We start from the raw sequence: 18,527 nt of genomic DNA on the forward strand, positions 1-18,527 counted from the left end.
CAATGTTCCTCAAAGAAAAATAGAAAGACATTTGGATATTTTACCTTCAACAGTGCATACCATAATTAAAAGATTCAAAGAATCTGGAGGAATTTTAGTGTGCAAACAGCCTAAGCTGAACAACCGTCATCTCCACACTGCACTGCATCAAGAATCGTCATTTATCTAAAAGCAACAACACCACACGGGCTCAGGACTACTTTGGAAAACCTTTGTCAAGTACCACAATATGAAGCTAAATCCACAAATGCCAGTTAAAACTGTACTGTGTCAAAAGGAAGCCCTATGTTAACAGCGTCCAAAATCACCGTTGACTTTTTCTGGGCTTGGAAGCGTCTGGGATAACTATCACAAAGTAGAAATGTGTACTGTGGTCAGATGAATCAATATTTCAGGGATTATTTTTAAGAGAAATGGATAGAGAATATGTGGAAAATGCGACATTGAAGACTCCGTACTGTTTCCTGCCTTAAGACTTGTTTGCAGGAAGAATGGGACAAAATTGTTCCTGAAACACTTTATCACTTGGTGTCTTCAGTGTCGAAGTGAAGTTTCAAAAATAATTTCGAGAGAAGCACGAATCTACAATCATCTAGCCAATTAGATTAACTCAAACTCACTATAAGTAGCCTAGCTAGAACTACTCCCTTACCTTCGTTTCCAAAGAAACCCCCCATCCACCCCTTCTCCTCCTTTCCTCCTTTACCACGGGGAGCTCTCGAGAACCACCTGATCTCGTACTCCCCATACATGCTCTATTGACTAGGCAGGAGCCCTGGACTCAACTATCTCTGAGCTCAGGGTTCTCTCCCGGGACAGCATGCCAAATCTGCTAACATTTGTCAAACAATATCTAAGTGTGAACTCTTTAAACGTCCTTTAAGTCTTGTGAAAATGAATGGCAACATTACAAAGTCTCTCCAAGTAGAAACATTTTGCATAAACCAAAATTGTAATACATGTTTATTTAAATATATATATATATATATATATATATATATATATATATATATATATATATATATATATATATATATAAAAAGCATGAGGAACACATTAAATAATATGCTGTTGTATTGTCTCAATAATATACAAAGTAAATTTAGAAATCCTTTACTGTGCTTTCCATTCTGTCCCAACTTTTTCTGATTTGTGGATGTCGTTTTTTTATTTAATTATTATAATTTTCTTTACCTAATTATATATATAATGACTCACTTAAAATGTAATAACAATAGTTACACTAATAGAAACTAAATGAAATTCTATTAACAGCTTCTTGACATTCAAGCCATTTGAATTCTTATGCAAATTACTTTCGCAAAATATTCAAGCACGGTCAAATTCACTTAAGACATCTTAAAAACTGTAACAGTAATAATGCAAGATGGTGTCCTTAAATGCATCTCCTATTCGAGCTGTTGTATATTTGTTCATTTCATTATATTAATTATGGAATTATGTACAAGTGGAGACCGGCTCCCTCAAGATAATGTTAATTAGCATTATTATTATGCACCGAAATGAACAAAGACTAACATGTAGCAGTAAGTTTTACTGTTGCCGTGTGATTATGAAAATTACTACAAAGAAAGATATTAAATCCGAGCCATATAAAAAAGCATATATAAAAGCAGCTTTGATGTGACTCCCTTGGCATTCACATGTCAAAACTCATGAGTCCCAGGCATGTGATTCACCCAGCAAACACTCAAACAAAAAGCCTAGAATAGAGCTGCTGTCATTTATAAGTGATAACACTCTCAATATTAAAAAGAAGCTATGATATACTGCTGGAGCATTTCAAATTGGCATACAGTATAGGAGAGATGTATAGGGTTGACTTCTGAACATGAAAAAAACAAACATATGTTGGTGCTTTAATGATACTTTAATTTCCCTGGGGATTGTTCTTTATGAAAACAGATTTCAGCTTTTCTTTTTGATGTGAAGGTCACATTGAAAATTTTTTTTTGATCATGTTCTCGTGATTGTTTTGTTTGGTTTTGCTGCTTTTAAAATAGATTTTGATAAAATCAGTTTAAATTGCTCATGACAGATATGAAAAAGGAAAATAAAAAACAAAGCATTTACTTTAAGTTAATTATATACATTTTTTATGCAAATTCAGAGTGTCATTTAGTGTGTGACCAAGTTTTTATTTATTTATTAATTTTGGACATAAACTAAAGTTTGACTATCAACACGTGCAAAATAAGACTGTGTATGAAGCTTTTATGAACATATTTCATATACACCTCTGCAGTAAACATGAATCACACAAGTACACATTCTTGTCTTCTTCAACTGAAAAATATTCATTCATTCATTCATTTTCCTTCGGCTCAGTCCCTTTATTCGTCAGGGGTTGCCACAGCGGAATGAACCACCAATTTATCCAGCTTATGTTTTACACATTGGATACAGTTACAGCCGCAACCCAGTACTAGGAAACATACACACTCATTCACACACATACACTATGGCCAATTTAGTTTATTCAATTCACCTACAGAGGGGGAAACCGGAACACCCGGAGGAAACCCACGCCAACACAGGGAGAACAGGCAAACTCCACACAGAAATGGCAACTGGCCCAGCCGGGACTTGAACCAACAACCTTCTCGCTGTGAGGCGACAGTACTAACCACTGAGCCACTGTGTCACCCTAACTAAAATATATACTTAAAATAAAAAATAAACATATGAGAAAATGAGAACACTACATGATCCCAAACAAAACGAACACATGAACTGAATTAGTTCTTCATGATCCCAAACAAAACAAACACATGAACTTAATTAGTTCTTCATGATCCCAAACAAAACAAACACATGAACTTAATTAGTTCTACTCTACTAAATTGACATGTGCCATTTGTTCAGAGACTACAATGCTTTTAAATATCATTAAATTATTATAAGACCTTTTAAACATTCTTCCTGGTTTTATAAACCAGTAGTTCTTAAAGAGCCTATTATGCAAAAAAAAGGGTCTATGTTTTATGGGTTGTTTTACTGTATTTCTTGAATCTGTACAAAATCTTAGGTGAGAATTAGCAGCTGAAAAACACAGGGGTTTCATGAAACTTTAAAATAAGATTTAGATTAAAACAATACTCAATATGACTGTTAACATTATTATCTTCATTTTGGCTTTAATAGTGTTTTAAAACATCACGAAATACTATGAAAGAGACTTTTGGACAAACAAAGCCTATTTGTAATACACTGAAAAAATTCATTGGATTTTTTACTAATTTACAATTTGTTGAGGTAAGTGGTTGCAAAACATTTATGTGGGCTGAATTTAAACAAAAAAATTATATTTAGTAATTAAATTTAGTAGCTTCAGCTCGTGTTTAGCTTATATACATTTTTTTGCAACCACTTACCTTAAAAACTTTTTGTAAATCAAATAAATAATTTCTACAAAACCTATTGATGCAGTTTCTAGGTGAAATTAACACTACAAGGACGTAAAAACCCAACCACAATTGTCTTTTTCCTCACAGATTATCAGAGGAGCAGATTACTGATAATTAAGATATATTTTACTAGCTCAGCATCATACATTGAGCTCAAAGCCATGTCAAGACTATGTATAACATTGTGGTAGCTTAATTAAGTGTTTTTTTTTTTGTGTGTGCTTGCTAATATTGCTAACACTTGCTTAGGTTCAGAGTATTTTTTATGTTGATGCATGCAAAGAAATATTGTCCTCCTGTGGATGTTTCATAAGAAATGTGTAGCAAAACTTACCAGGGAGAACATACAGTTGAAGTCAGAATTATTAGCCCCCCTGAATTATTAGCGCCCCTGTTTATTCTTTTCCCTAATTTCTGTTTAATGGAGGGAAGATTGTTTCAGCACATTTCTAAGCATAATAGTTTTAACATAACATAATAATATTTTACTAGATATTTTTCAAGACACTTCTATATAGCTTAAAGTGATATTTAAAGGCTTAACTGGGTTAATTAGGTGTACTAGGCAGGTTAGGGTAATTAGGCAAGTTATTGTATAACGATGGTTTGTTCTGTCAACTATCGGAAAAAAATTAGCTTAAAGGGGCTGATAATTTTGTCCCAAAAATGTTTTTTAAAAAATTAATAACTGTTTTTATTCAAGCCGAAGTAAAACAAATAAGACTTTTTCCAGTAGAAAAAATATTATCAGACATACTGTGAAAATTTCCTTGCTCTGTTTAACATAATTTGGGAAATATTTAAAAAAGAAGAAAAAATCAAAAGGGGGCTAATAATTCTGACTTCAACTGTATTTCCAACACAATCTCACGGCAATTAGTAACTTTTTCATTTACTGGCTAATTCGTATGAATTCGTACAATCTAATTCGTACAATTTAGTACGATTTGCTTATCCCCCAATGACGGTTGGGGTTAGGTGCCACGCCTCCTTTTTAAAATCGTATCATTTTGTACAACTGAAATCGTACGAATTTGTACGAATTAGCCACTAGTCAGCTATATATTAGGAATAAGTCTGGGCTAGGGCTGTTCAATTAATCAAAATACAATTCTGATTTTTATAATCCTATGATTATGAAAAAAACATTAATTTGTGTGTTTTGCAATAAACAAACACAAAGAATTGAGAATGAAAATGTGAAAGTGAAATCATAAATCGGAACTGTGCAGCTCTTAAAATGACAGCGCACTATATTCCTGATGCTGACTGTTTTTATTATTATTAATCAATCAAAAAAAATGCAAAAATCACTGATTGATCTTAATTATTGACCTAGCTTTAATAAGAAACAAATCAAGTTGAATTTTTGGAGTGAATATGTCTGCATGTAATAGCAACCTTATTTACAGGGAAAAAAAATTATTTGACCAAATCTTTTTGGTCATGGCCCATTTATAATATATATTTTTAAATAATCTTGATTAAAATATTTACCAAAATAATAATGATTTTGATTTCCCATAATCGAGCAATCTTAGTCTGGGTTATTTTTTTGCTGTTGTAAAATAAATGAAAAAACTCTCACCTCACTGTAATTGCCACCAAACTATCGATCCTAATATTCTGAGCAGCCACGGCAGTCAAAATGTGAGCAGCGCCGCAACCCAGCCTGGCCACGGCTCTTGCATTCTGGAGAAACACATGTAGAAAACGCTCTCCCAAATCCTGCTCGCGGCCTAAAAGGGCAGAGGGAATATAAAGAGATGAGAAAGCTTTCATTCATAGCTTATCATAATGAGATTTAGAGATGACCTGTTTTAATTTGTGGCTAGAAACCCTTTTTCAGTCATACTGAATCCATGAAGACACTCAAATGCTGGTTCTCATCTGATTCAATCAATATATAAATGAAATAAAATATCTATTCCTTTCAACTGGATTATAGTAATGAAATACCAAATTCGAACTTACAGAAAATGTACATAAAGCAGATACATTTCAATCATCATGTACATGATTGTAGACATTTGATAGTATATAAAACATACGGCATTGATTAATTAACTAAGCACATTAAATTAAATATTGCCCTTTGATTCTCGTTTTAAATATGCTTAACTATTTTTGATGTATTCATGTAATACTAAATGACATTATTCTATAACAGTTAGATTATTGTATGATAATCATTACTTTTTTGCTAAATAAACCCTTCAAATTTAATTACACTTATTTTGAGGCTTGAAAGCCCTTATTGTCTTTGACCCACAAACAAATGAATTACCATGAGTGGCTTCATTCACTCGAATTTTTTTACCCAATTTAACATACTTATTCATTCAAAAAAGACAACTGATTTATTAAAAATGCTGGCTGAACAAAACAATTGACTTTACTCAGAAATGAAATGCTACCACGCTTTTGCTTTCATTCCTTATTTGCTGATTTTTTCATTTCATACAGTGTTAAAAAGTATGTTTTTTATTAATAACTTCATCAATCTGTCATGTAGCAGAAGCAACATCGCAACTTCAGTGGCGCCCCCAGAACATTTTCATAGGGGTGGCCAGATGAGGCCACACCAAATCTTGCAGTGGCATACACATAAAATAATGTATTCAGTGTAATGTTATTTTTTTTGCTTGTGATAGATGAAATATTGTGGCTTTAATTAATTACTCTTAAATTATTGCAACTAATTTGTAGAACACAGTACATGCCATGTCCAAAATTAATGAAGATAAATGAATTAATCTATAAAACAAATGAACAAACTAAACAAAAGGTATTACTATACACACACACACACACACTCACTAATAATATCATGTATCCATATTCATTTTTGAGCCACAATATTTTAGTTTTTTTTATTGATGTACCTTTTTGCAAAATACATCCACAAAATCCCTGAGATTTCTGGCTGTTGTAAGTCAACAAGCAAAAACAGAGGTGCTGAATAAGCTAGATTTTTTAAAATTAAAAATCTCACGAACCCAAAGCTGTGCATAAATCCCACAAACAATACTAAACAACGCATGTCATAAGAACTTCACCCTTAATTTTATTTTTAAATATGTAGTAGCCTGATCAGTAAAAGCTAACGTTCTGTAGAAAAGCAAAAACATTAAACAATGCAAACCAAAAGGACCTAATTCTGAGCTGTGCTAAGTAATGTTAACACATCGAGTATTTAACTAAAAGGGTTAACAGACAGCATAGAATAGTTGTGTAGTGAAGATATGTATGTATGTATGTATGACAAACATGCCTGTTGTTGCCATTGCTGTCTGTTGAAGGTGTGTGCGTGCTGTCAACAATGATCGGGGAGGGGGAGGGGCTGTGAATCTGCTACATCATTGGCCCCAATCAATTCACAATATTTAGTGGCTGCAATTTATTTATTTATTGAAATATTGTGAACTTCCGTAAGTACATTTAAATTAATAATATCAATATTAATAATATAAAACTATAGTCTTGGTCAGAACATTTCAGTGGTCAAAACAAATCATGGAAATATCAGCAAATATGGCCATGCATACACACATAGCAAATTTCACTTCTGAGATGGCAAAAAAATTCAACTATTAAGTTAAAGAAATCTCACATTTAGCATTTGCTATATTTGACTAATTACTGTACAAAATACTCATTAAGGTTTTGCAATTTGAACTAATGCTTAAAAGATGAAGGTGTTGAGTTTTGCTCACAGTGCACTCTACACTCTCAGAAATACGCACGCTGTCACTGGGGTGATACCTTTTTAAAAGGTACAAATTTGTACCTTAAAGGTCCCTATTACAGTTTTTCTCCATTGGTTTGACTCATTTCTTGAAACAGAGATTACATTCTCAAACTTCTAAGATCATTTGGCAAAACAGTGTTACAGTTTAGCACAACACTATAGCTCACTTGCAAAAGCAAATTTCCCTCTAATTTGAACAGTCGGTGCCACAAAATGCTTCGCTCCTTTATCATTGTGTAAGCTCTGCCAGTCAAAATGTTGAGATGTTTTGTCATTATGGCAAAGAACCACTAAAATATCCCTCATGTCCACCTTAGTCTTAGCCCAGTCCTTCATTGACAATGGTTACTGTACTGTTTTTGTCTAGCTAACAGAATACAATTGTGTATTAAACTGAAAAAAACAAAGAGGATTTTAAGGTAAGAGTAGCCTCCAAGGTTTGACGTCACACATTACACTCATACTGCCAAGGAAATGATAACTCCTTTTGTTATTGTAATAATCAACTACACACAAAATAACTTCCATATATCAGAGCAAAAAGAATAAATAGCTGTAATAAACTGTAATCAAATGTTTCAAGGATTCACCTACTGTATGGTATTCATGGTCTTGACTAATTTTGACAATTGAACAGACTATTGTGCATGTAATGACATATACAATGAAATGACGCTGAAACATTTTGGAGAGAACAACCATTAGACTGTGAATTACAGATCAGTTTAGATCAACAAGATCTATACACTTGAAAATTGCGCTAAATGTCGGCTATCTGTACATTGTCATTTGCAATTTGAAGAAATAAATGAGAAATTTAATTCTGTTGTGAGCAATTGCCAATGGTTTGGAGGTTTGTCCATGTTGTTTTAAGAATGTAATTTCTGTTTCAAGAAATCAGCCAAACCAATGCAGAAAAACTGTAATAGCTTAAGGGTACATATTGGTACCTAAAAAGTACAAAAGTGTTCCCCCTTAAACTTTTAGTTACTAATATATACGTTTGAGGTATCAATATGGACCCTTTACTACAAATGTGTACCTTTTATCTTTTGAAAAGGTATCACCCCAGCTTGCGTACTTTTATTTCTGTGAGTGTAGTAGTGTTTCCACGTCCACTATTTTTAAGGGTCTTGTCTCATAAATCAATCAAATTTATGGAGTGGAAAGACAATGGGTAGCAATATTTTGGTAGCATTTGAATTTATTTCGGTTTATAATAATCTACTGTAGTTCTTGTTTGTGTTTTTTTAAGATATGGCAACACAAAGAAGCCAAGACTTGTCTCTCCTCAAGAATTTCTAGCTTATTATTGCAATCATACTCAAAAGAAGAGCAAAAAATCTCAGATATGGATTAAAATATGTCACAAACAAGTTGTTCAATTCAATTCAGCACACACCAAGCATAATTTTTTTCAGTGTGCTTGACAATAAGTCATTTTTCAGAAGTTAATTATTGAACTGTATGTGTACGAAACAATATTAAGCACAAAAAGCTGAACTGACAACCAAACTGTGTACATGCTACAGTATTTATGCTATAAGTGCATAAGCATATCAGAGTATACAGAAAGCACAAGGCATCACGACTAAATCAATAACTGCCTGTTTTATTCCCTCCTGAGCTTTAGCTTGTCACATAACAATATTTGGGAGCCTCCTGCTTGCTGGCATATCTGGCAACAACCCCAGCGACTGCAGATGCACTCAGCCCCTACTGCATCAACTACAGTTGTAGCTCCTGGTCTATTTTATGTAAAGGGGATGAGGGCGGAGGTAAGGAAATGACAAATTACTCCTTATTGTCCCAATGGCCCTGTTACCCTGTGCTGGGTCTAACAGAGCGTGCATCCTCTTGTCAGTAGCTGTCACCTGTTATATTCACACTCCCTCTTGTCGGCTGATGACTGAAGCCCAGCGGGAGTCTGATGCAGGGAAGGTTTTGCTTGGAAGGAAGGGAACGGTTACTGTGAGATGCAGGTGTAAGCTAGCTTTTTGATGCTTTACTTCCTTTGATCTCTGGAGTTTTTAAATTCAGACTGGGCTGAATCTCTGAGTTTTACAATCCACCAGAGGGAAAGAACTTGTAGACCCAGGAGGTTAATTTAGTGACAGGCTAAATAAAAACACCCAATTGATTTGTTTTCCACCTTATTTTTTTTTTGCACTGTGGAAGTAAATGGGCTTCTGTGAATGGGCCAGACTTTCAATTTAGTATAGCTATTATAAAGAAATAATGACAAGACTATCAATGTGCAGCTAATGATACAGCTTGACCTTTTGACCCCACTTTACAGATTTTAAGACAGATTAACTGCAACCATGTATATTACCAACAGCATTTCAGATTTTTTAAAAAGTCTTTAAAGTTATTTGAAGTAAAGTGACAATAAACAAATAATTGATTTGTGAAATCAAGTTTTTTTGTGGTATTTATTAGATTATTATATACACCTTGTTGACAGATTGGTAAAACCTTGACTTTAAGTCTAAAGCGTATGGCGCAAAAGCATTAAGGGCATGTCTGAATCCACTTTTACTATTTTAAAGATGGAAAAATATGGTTTATTCTCTTATGGGTGTGTTTTGAGCATAACATTAAACCAATCACAGTCTCATCTGACCATCTGCGCGAGGATAAAGAGAGACCTCCTCCATTCGGCCTCTTTACTTCCTCTTTACTTTACTTTTAATCTTAACTTTACTCCTTTATTTTCTTGGATAAGGAAATGGTGTTGTAAGCACTCCACTTAAGACATCCGTTTGCCTACACTTAATTTAGTTTGTAAAGCGCAAAGATTTGTTTCAAAAGTATTTCTAAAGTCAATTCTTATTTCCAGCAAACAAATAAATTAACAATAATAACAAGTTATATCCAAACACTTGTCCTATTCTTATGCCACATATGGTGATGAATACATCTCCAAAACCCAACAGGTGAACAAATATGAACAGTTTTTTTAATAAAACAAATATAAATATGCATATAATAAAAAATACTGTTAATTATAATAATAATAATAACAATATATAAATGCAAACATTCATGAATGAACTGAAAAAAGACTCCTGAGATGAAAAAGGCATGGAGGCAGTGTTTTTATATTTATGTAGAAAATAATCATTTTTATAACATTTTAGTCCTTGAATTTTTTTCGGAGGTAAAAATATTTGTGTATTGCTGGACATTATGAGTGTATTAAGTAATGCGTAAATGTTTGGAACTGCAGAGCTCTGTGCTGGACTTAAGATCAGGTTTTAGCTGGTCAATAGCGCAGTCTGTTTCAGTTCTTCAAACAAGCACTGCACTAACAAGCAACCAGCACAACCATGAGTCTACAAAGTGTTGCAAATGGATTTGCCATTTAAACAACATGGCACAAAACGTGAAAATTACTGTTGCGCTGGTCTGAAAATAACAACAAACCGCGCCAAACATGTGTTGCGCCTTATTGAGCCGGGTGTATGATAGGGCCCCTAGTGTTTTTTAAGGATTGTGAAGAACTATAAAGATAAAATGTCATAAACTTTTGGTAATTGATTATAATATTGACAATTAAGGAAGGAATGGTAATGATAATTAAATAATGTTTTGGAGCTGCACAGTAATGATTAAATTGTGTCTTTTAATTTGTCATTAATTGATTCTTGTTCTAAATATGCTTGACACTAATATTTGGTGCATTGTTGTTACACAAAATTATATTTTTAGGTATGTTTTCTGTAATTCAAGTAAATGTATGATAATAATAAAATTTTATATTTATTTACACTTATTTTGATGCTTGAAAAACCCTTATTGACTTTGAAAAAGTATGAATTTTTATAATATAATATAATATAATATAATATAATATAATATAATATAATATAATATAATATAATATAATATAATATAATATAATATAATATAATATAATATAATATAGTGTTTGCATGTTCTCCCCGTGCTGGCGTGGGTTTCCTCCGGGTGATCCGTTCCAAAGACAAGCAGTATAGGTGAATTGAATAAACTAAATTGGCTGTAATGTATGTGTGTAAATGAATGTGTATAGGTGTTTCCCAGTACAGGGTTGCAGCTGGAAGGGCATCCACTGTGTAAAACATATGCTAGATAAGTTGGCAGTTTATTCCACCATTCGTGACCCCTGATTAATAAAGGGATTAAGCCGAAAAGAAATGAATGAATGAGTAATAAAATATAACATAATAAAATATAACATAACATAACATTACATTACATTACATTACATTACATTACATTACATTACATCACATCACATCACATCACATCACATCACATCACATCACATCACATCACATCACATCACATCACATCACATCACATCACATCACATCACATAACATAATATAATATAATATAATATAATATAATATAATATAATATAATATAATATAATATTGGACCACACTCTACAAACTGAAATGCTAAAACTGACATTGATCAAAAACCCATTGGCCACCGAAAAATAAATAAGTTCTAATCACATTCCCGCCGGGTTGGAGGGGGAATCATTCTAATTAAATCAGTCAGTTTCCTTCCTCTAAAATTGATGAATGTGTCGAGAGAGCGAAACCCAAATGCTTGCTCGCTGTCTTTTTTTTTTACATGGCTAATCTATAAAAGGAATTTCATGAGGACTCTGACAGGTTGAGACATGAGATAAACACTGTCATATTGGCCGTGTCAGGTGAGCTGCATATGCACGGCTAATCTGACAGGGTGGAAGTAAAATGAATTTTCTAACTTGACATCAAGAGCAATCTCATTCAAAGATGACAGCTCATCCAGCCCTTCTGCCTTTACTGCCAACAATTTATAGACATGACTCACTTCCCTATCAGCTTATTTAAATGTCAGCTGATTGCCTGACTGCTGCTTCTCATGTCATACGTACTGCATTTAGGATGGAAACTTCTGAACTATTTGTTTAAATGGACAACAATATTCAGATATTAACATGATTAAGACAATACTATGTAATACTTTAGAATACTGTTCCATCATTTATTAATCACTATATGTAATGCATAACACAATATTAATAATCTGTTAACTACTTAAAACATCTTGTTAATTTACTGTTAACTCAGTGCTAGTCATTTTTCATGCATTATTTATTGTTTAGTTTTGCAAGAATTCTTAATCTCTCATTAGTTCTCTGGTTAGAATAAACAAATGATTAATCAGTTAATAGTATTATTGTGTGCTAAAACTTAATAATTGATTAATCCCAGTTTCTTGCTAGTTAACATTTGTCCCTGTGAAATTACTAATTAAAGACACAACTACGGCGGCTGAGAGAGCTCAAACCAGTTTGCATTCGGAACAATATGAGAATGTAATAACCTAATTAACCTAGTTAAGCCTTTAAAAGTCACTTTAAGCTGTATAGAAGTGTCTTGAAAAAATATCGTCAAATATTATTTACTTATAAGATAAAGTAAATCAGTTATTATGTTTAGAAACCTGTTGAAAAAATCTTCATTCTATCTATCTATATATGGATAGATAGATAGATAGATAGATAGATAGATAGATAGATAGATAGATAGATAGATGTGTGTGTGTGTGTGTGTGTGTGTGTGTGTGTGTGTGTGTGTGTGTGTGTGTTTATGTTTCTTTGTACGAGTTCAGTCATGTGAAAATGTATGATTTTAAAAAGGAGGCGTGGCACCCAATCCCTCCCCTAAACCCAACCGTCATTGGGGGATGAGCAAATCATACTAAATTGTACGTACGAGATTGTATGAATTCATATGAATTAGCCACTATATCAATAAGTTACAAACTGGCGTGAGATCATGTTGGTTTTGCACATTTTTTGTTTTAAGTTTAATTTTAGTATTAATCTAATTTTGATGATAGTGTTTAGCAGTTGTGTGAATGACACTGAGATGTTAGCACTTCAAAACATTGGTATATGACTATTTTATGTTTTTTTTAAAATATGGTCATTTACCGTCAAATTTAGAAATTTAATTTATGGTCCTACTTTTTTAAAATGGTTAATTTCTGGCAACCACAACTGCCTCTATTTTACAGTAACTTTTACGTCTGTAATTAAATATTAAAATAGATTAAAATGTTTTGTATGAGATGGCACGGTAGCTCAGTGGTTAGCACTGTGGCCTCACAGCAAGAAGGTCGCTGGTTCAAGTCCTGGCTTTGTCAGTTGGTATTTCTGTGTGGAGTTTTTATTTTCTCTTCGTGTTTGCATGGGTTCCCTTCGGGTGTTTTGGTTTCCCCCACAGTCCAAAGACATGTGGTACAGGTGAATTGGATAAACTAAAGTAGCCACGTTTCCCAGTACTGCGGCTGAAAGAGCATCTGCTGCGCAAAACATATGCCAGTATAGTTGGTGGTTTAGTCCACTGTGGTGACTCTTTATGAATAATGGCACTAAGTCAAAACAAAATGAATGAATGAATGTTTTGTATCACTGTTAGGTCAACTTAGCTAATGAACTAACAAGTGCTGCTTTACTGGAAATTGTCAAGATTCAAAATCACTTGCTCATTCTGATCTTTTTAATAAGATCGACAAGTGAATCCATCATTCATATTTCATAAATTTGAATTTTAATAAATCTTTCTTCATTACTGATCACCATTCATTTTTTTGAGATTTCTGATTTTAACAGTACAGATTGTCCTCCCTCCCCATAGTATCCCCATGCATTTGTCCTGTTTATTTACATAATTTTTCGCAAAAAAAAGCAAAAAATTTAATAAAAATCAGTACAGTGTAAAAAAGACTTTTAAAAGGCTGTAAAAATACTTTTAATGTTAATTGTCATCACATTTACCTAATTCACTCTAGGAAAAAAATGTTTAGCGCATGTGAAATTAAAATTTAAATGTCTAAAAAGATCAAATACTGAATCGAACTTTCAAAACAAGTTCCCAAATGATAAATCAAAAGCTACAACGCTCAAATAATAAATCAAAATGCATTCTCAAATGAGAAATCAAATGTATTTGATATTTAATTTTCATGATCAACTCAGTAAAATCCTGTAATAATTAAATGACAAGTCAAATGCTCAAACTATCATTTAAATGAAGGAATCAGTTTCTGGTTCATCCTGATTACACATACACACAGCTGGAAGCTTATGATGGACCGATTAGGACTATAAAGACACCTCATTCACACAGACTCTTTGCTGAGTCCTGTTTTTCCATGTGAAGAATTACAAAGTGGTGTTCTTTGTTTGTCCTGTCATGTTTTGATCTCTGCCTTGCTATCAGTGTTGTTGTTTTGCCTCCTGTCCTGTTTCTAGTTCAGTGTTTAATACATGTTTTGTTAACATTTGTCTTTGTTTTTTTCTTTTTCTGATAATGTATTATTTCTTAATACCAATTTCCAAAAGAGTTTTTGTTCACTCAACAGACATTTTAAGTCAGTGCAACTGTTTTTAAAAGTTTAGTACATAAGAAAAAAATTAAAGGAAATAAGGATTATATATTTTTTTTACTCAACTTCAGTCATTTCAGTTCTGCAGACAAAAAAGGTTTTCACCAAAGTGTCATGCTATTAATTTAGAGGCCGTAGAATTATGCATCAAATATGTTTCATATGATCAATTAATGCATTAAGTGATGTTTACAAGGTGCCGTTCTCACACTGAGCACTCTTAAACAGGTTAACAATTATTACATTCCATAAAAAAAGAACACACAAGAGATTTGTCAGCAAATTAACGTTTGATAGAACAAAATAAACTATTCATAATATATTCTTGCTTTCCGTTAACAACACTACTTCCAATTTTAATACATTCTAATTAATGTAAATCTTATTCACTCAATTACAGGTAAAAAAAAAAGACAGGGAAAATCCCCAAATACTCATTCATTTGGAGTTCGGCCCAGTCAAGAGACCATATTTGTTTAGGACAAAGTAATTGAAGAGCATCATCCAGCAGGGTTTGCCAATTAGCTAATGGGATCAGCTATCATAACTTTAAATTCAGCCCACAGCACATATCCGAGGTGATTGATTTCACCTAGAGACATTTGCTATGTCATTAACATGTCCTGGGAGAGGACTTCATTACGGGATAAAGAGGTACAGTCGACGGTCCGGCGTTTTTTAATTTAGCACCGAGGCTTACTGTTATATTCAGCTTCTCATAACTCAGCGTGTGTAATCCGCTGCTGGGAAAGCCAATTATTCATTAGCACACAGTGATAGAGTGCGTGTTATCCAGTCGAACTTTTCCACATCGTTTGGAGGTGATTGCTATTCAATAGACACGTCAGATGCGAACGGCGAATATCTCATGAACGCCATGTCAAAATGAATCCCTCGCCTCTCAAATCAATCTGACGCTATTATTCTAACATACTTTATGTGTGTTTATTATGTGCAGCTGTTCGCTCTAATCTTGGTGCAAGTGGTGAGCAGGTAGTCATAGAAACATATAATTTATGGCGAAGATGTCACTGGTCTGAAATTAGCACAGATAATGAAGTCTGGGTGAAAGTTTTTCAGCAAGAAATGTTTGAAGATATAACGAGGTTTCCATGGTAAACGGCATCGGATACGTTCAGCCAGCAAAATGAAAAGAAAGGCTCAAATAATGGACTCAATTCATCTAAAGGAAAATGGTTTAGGAAAGCTTTATGCAAACTCACAAATAGAAATTTATAAAGCACCTACCACTTGATAGTACCACAATTTCCTTTTACATGACTGCTCTACAAGACATTAGTACTGCTATTCAGTTTCTATTAAAGTGATAAAAACTAAGACTTTTATTATGTAACAAAAAATTTCTGGAAATGCTTAACAATAAAGTTCATTCATTCATTCATTCCCCTTCAGCTTAGTCTCTGATTTATCAGAGATCGCCACAGTGGAATGAACCGCCAACTATTTCAGCCTAAGTTTTATAGTGGATGCCCTTTTAGCTGCAAGCCCAGTATTGGGAAACACCCATACACTCTCACATTCACACACACACACATACACTACAGCCAAAATTCATTCATTTATTTCCTTTTCGGCTTAGTCCCTTTATTAATCAGGGGTCGCCACAGCAGAATGAATCGCCAACTTATCTAGCATATGTTAGGCAGCAGATGCCCTTACAGCTGCAACCCATCACTGGGAAACACCCATTCACAGTCATTCACACACACTACGGACAAGTTAGTTTACCCAATTCACCATTGCACATGTCTTTGACTGTGAGAGAAACCAGTCTGATCTTACTGGGGATATGTAAGTATTTTACGCTTTGTCAGTTTAGTGGCTAATTCGTACAAATACGAGTTCAGTGGTACGAAAATGTCCGATTTTAAAAAGGAGGCGAGGCACCCAACCTCCCCCCACACCCTAACCGTCATTGGGTGATGAGAAAATCGTACTAGATTGTACGAATTCATACAAATAAGCCACTAAATCAAAAAGTTACGAATTGCTGTTAGATTGCGTTGGGGAAACCATAAGACTTGAAGGAATCTCACGCGAATATGGGAGGACATGCAAACTCCATATAGAAATGCCAACTGGCCCAGGTGGGACTTGAACCAGCAACTTTCTTGTTGTGAGGTGACAGTGCTTACCACTAAGCCACCGTGCCGCCTACATTAAAGTTCGATTAGTTATAGCAATAAATTACTAACATGAACAAACAATGGCCAATACATTTATTACAGTATTTCATCATCCTTGTTAATGTTACTTGAGGAAAACAGCTCTTAAGTAACTAATGTTAGGTCATTGTGTATTAACTAATCAGAAAGATCGACTTTGAATATTAATAATACTTTAGTAAATGCTGATTTATGATTTTAACCATGAATAATAAATGTTGTACAAGTATTTCTCATTCTTAGTATGTATTAGTAAACTAACATTAAATAATTGAATTGTATTGTAATGTATGATCCGATTTCTAAATCAAATAAGTGATGTTTGTGTGTGTTCATCAATTATTAAATAAAGTGTCAAGTTTCCACAAAATATTAATCACCAAATCAGTGTTGAATGATTAAATCTAATTAAAATGAATTAAAAACCTGAATTGAAGCATTTATGAGTTATTTTATAATACTATATTTTAAAACATATATTAAAATAGAATTTAAATAATCTTTTACAATGTTAATGATCAAATAAATGCAGCCTTCAAGAGCACAGCAGTCAATAATCCTAAAAAGGTCCAATATTATACTGTTTTGAAAGTCAGACAATGAATGTGACAGATTGTGTCTCTGAAGTTTGAGGCAAAATCACCTAATGAATCACTTTTTTCTATACTAGAACTTAACAATAAAGACGGGCCAATGACCCATGCCCAGTATGAAAGACACTTGGGAAAGATGATGGATTGATCACTGACCCGATTTGACAAATACATACAAAATTCATGGCAATATATCCATCTTGGCGAGAACCATTGAAAACGGTATTAGATTTATGTATTAAATGAACAGAAACAGCTGACAAAGGGATTGGATGTGCATTGGATTCCGCATTCATGTTTTCCAGGTGTACTTTTCTCATTGCTCTTGACTGAATAACCTCTGTAGATTTAACAAGGATGCAGCGTTATAATTGATGCATTATTATTTTAATAAAATTATTATATATAATTATGTATTATTATAATAAAATTTTATTTGGGTTGATTCATATTTGTACCTGAATTTCTAGTTTTTTGTTTTAATTAAGAATGATTTAATTTAGATATATTGGTAACACTTTACAATAAGGTTATTAATTTTATTAAAATGCTTTGTTAATGATACATCATGTTAGTAAAGAGTTAATGAAAGTTAGTAAAACGTTATGTAATGTTAGAATAGTGTACACTACAATAGACCCTTCACATTTCCAGGTTTCTCAGTAGCAGAACTCATCATAGTTAACTATTTACCAATTGGGTAAACTTAGAGCGCAGTGAATCGGAGAGTACAAGAAAAAAAAAAATGTTTACAATCCTTTTTGCTGAAATAATAAAAGAAATACTCCACGATGGTGTTATCAAGACTTTCAGAAAAAGAAAAAATGGTGTGAGACAGCAACCAGACAAGAGAATAACATCCAATTTACTGTCCTGTCCATAGATGCTGCATTAGAAACACCTAGTATAAGTGGTAGTTTGTGTTCTGTAAACAATAATAAATGTTTTTTCATAAATGTTTTTTTTTTTTAATTTCTAAATTTTAAAAACTTTCAAGGACTTAAAATTATGATGACCGATAAACGCAACACATTGTGAAAAAGGTTCATAATGTTCCTAATTTCATCAGCAAATGTTTTGTTAATGATAAATCATGTTGTAAAGAGTTAGCAAACATTAGTTAACT

The 18,527-nt window shown here is 33.1% G+C and overlaps 1 protein-coding gene across 9 annotated transcripts in view; it reads right to left on the reverse strand.

The window, feature by feature from the left end:
• Positions 1-18,527, reverse strand: part of eys (EGF-like photoreceptor maintenance factor) — a 531,033-nt gene that overhangs the window by 78,344 nt on the left and 434,162 nt on the right. For all 9 annotated transcript variants that reach the window (NM_001442782.1, XM_087277984.1, XM_087277990.1 and 6 more), the window contains 1 exon segment: positions 5,017-5,167. In NM_001442782.1, coding sequence (NP_001429711.1) covers positions 5,017-5,167 — 151 coding nt within the window.

This window comes from Danio rerio, chromosome 13 (assembly GCF_052040795.2).
Source record: "Danio rerio strain M-AB ecotype USA chromosome 13, GRCz13ab, whole genome shotgun sequence".
NCBI classification, from domain to species: Eukaryota; Metazoa; Chordata; class Actinopteri; order Cypriniformes; family Danionidae; genus Danio; species Danio rerio.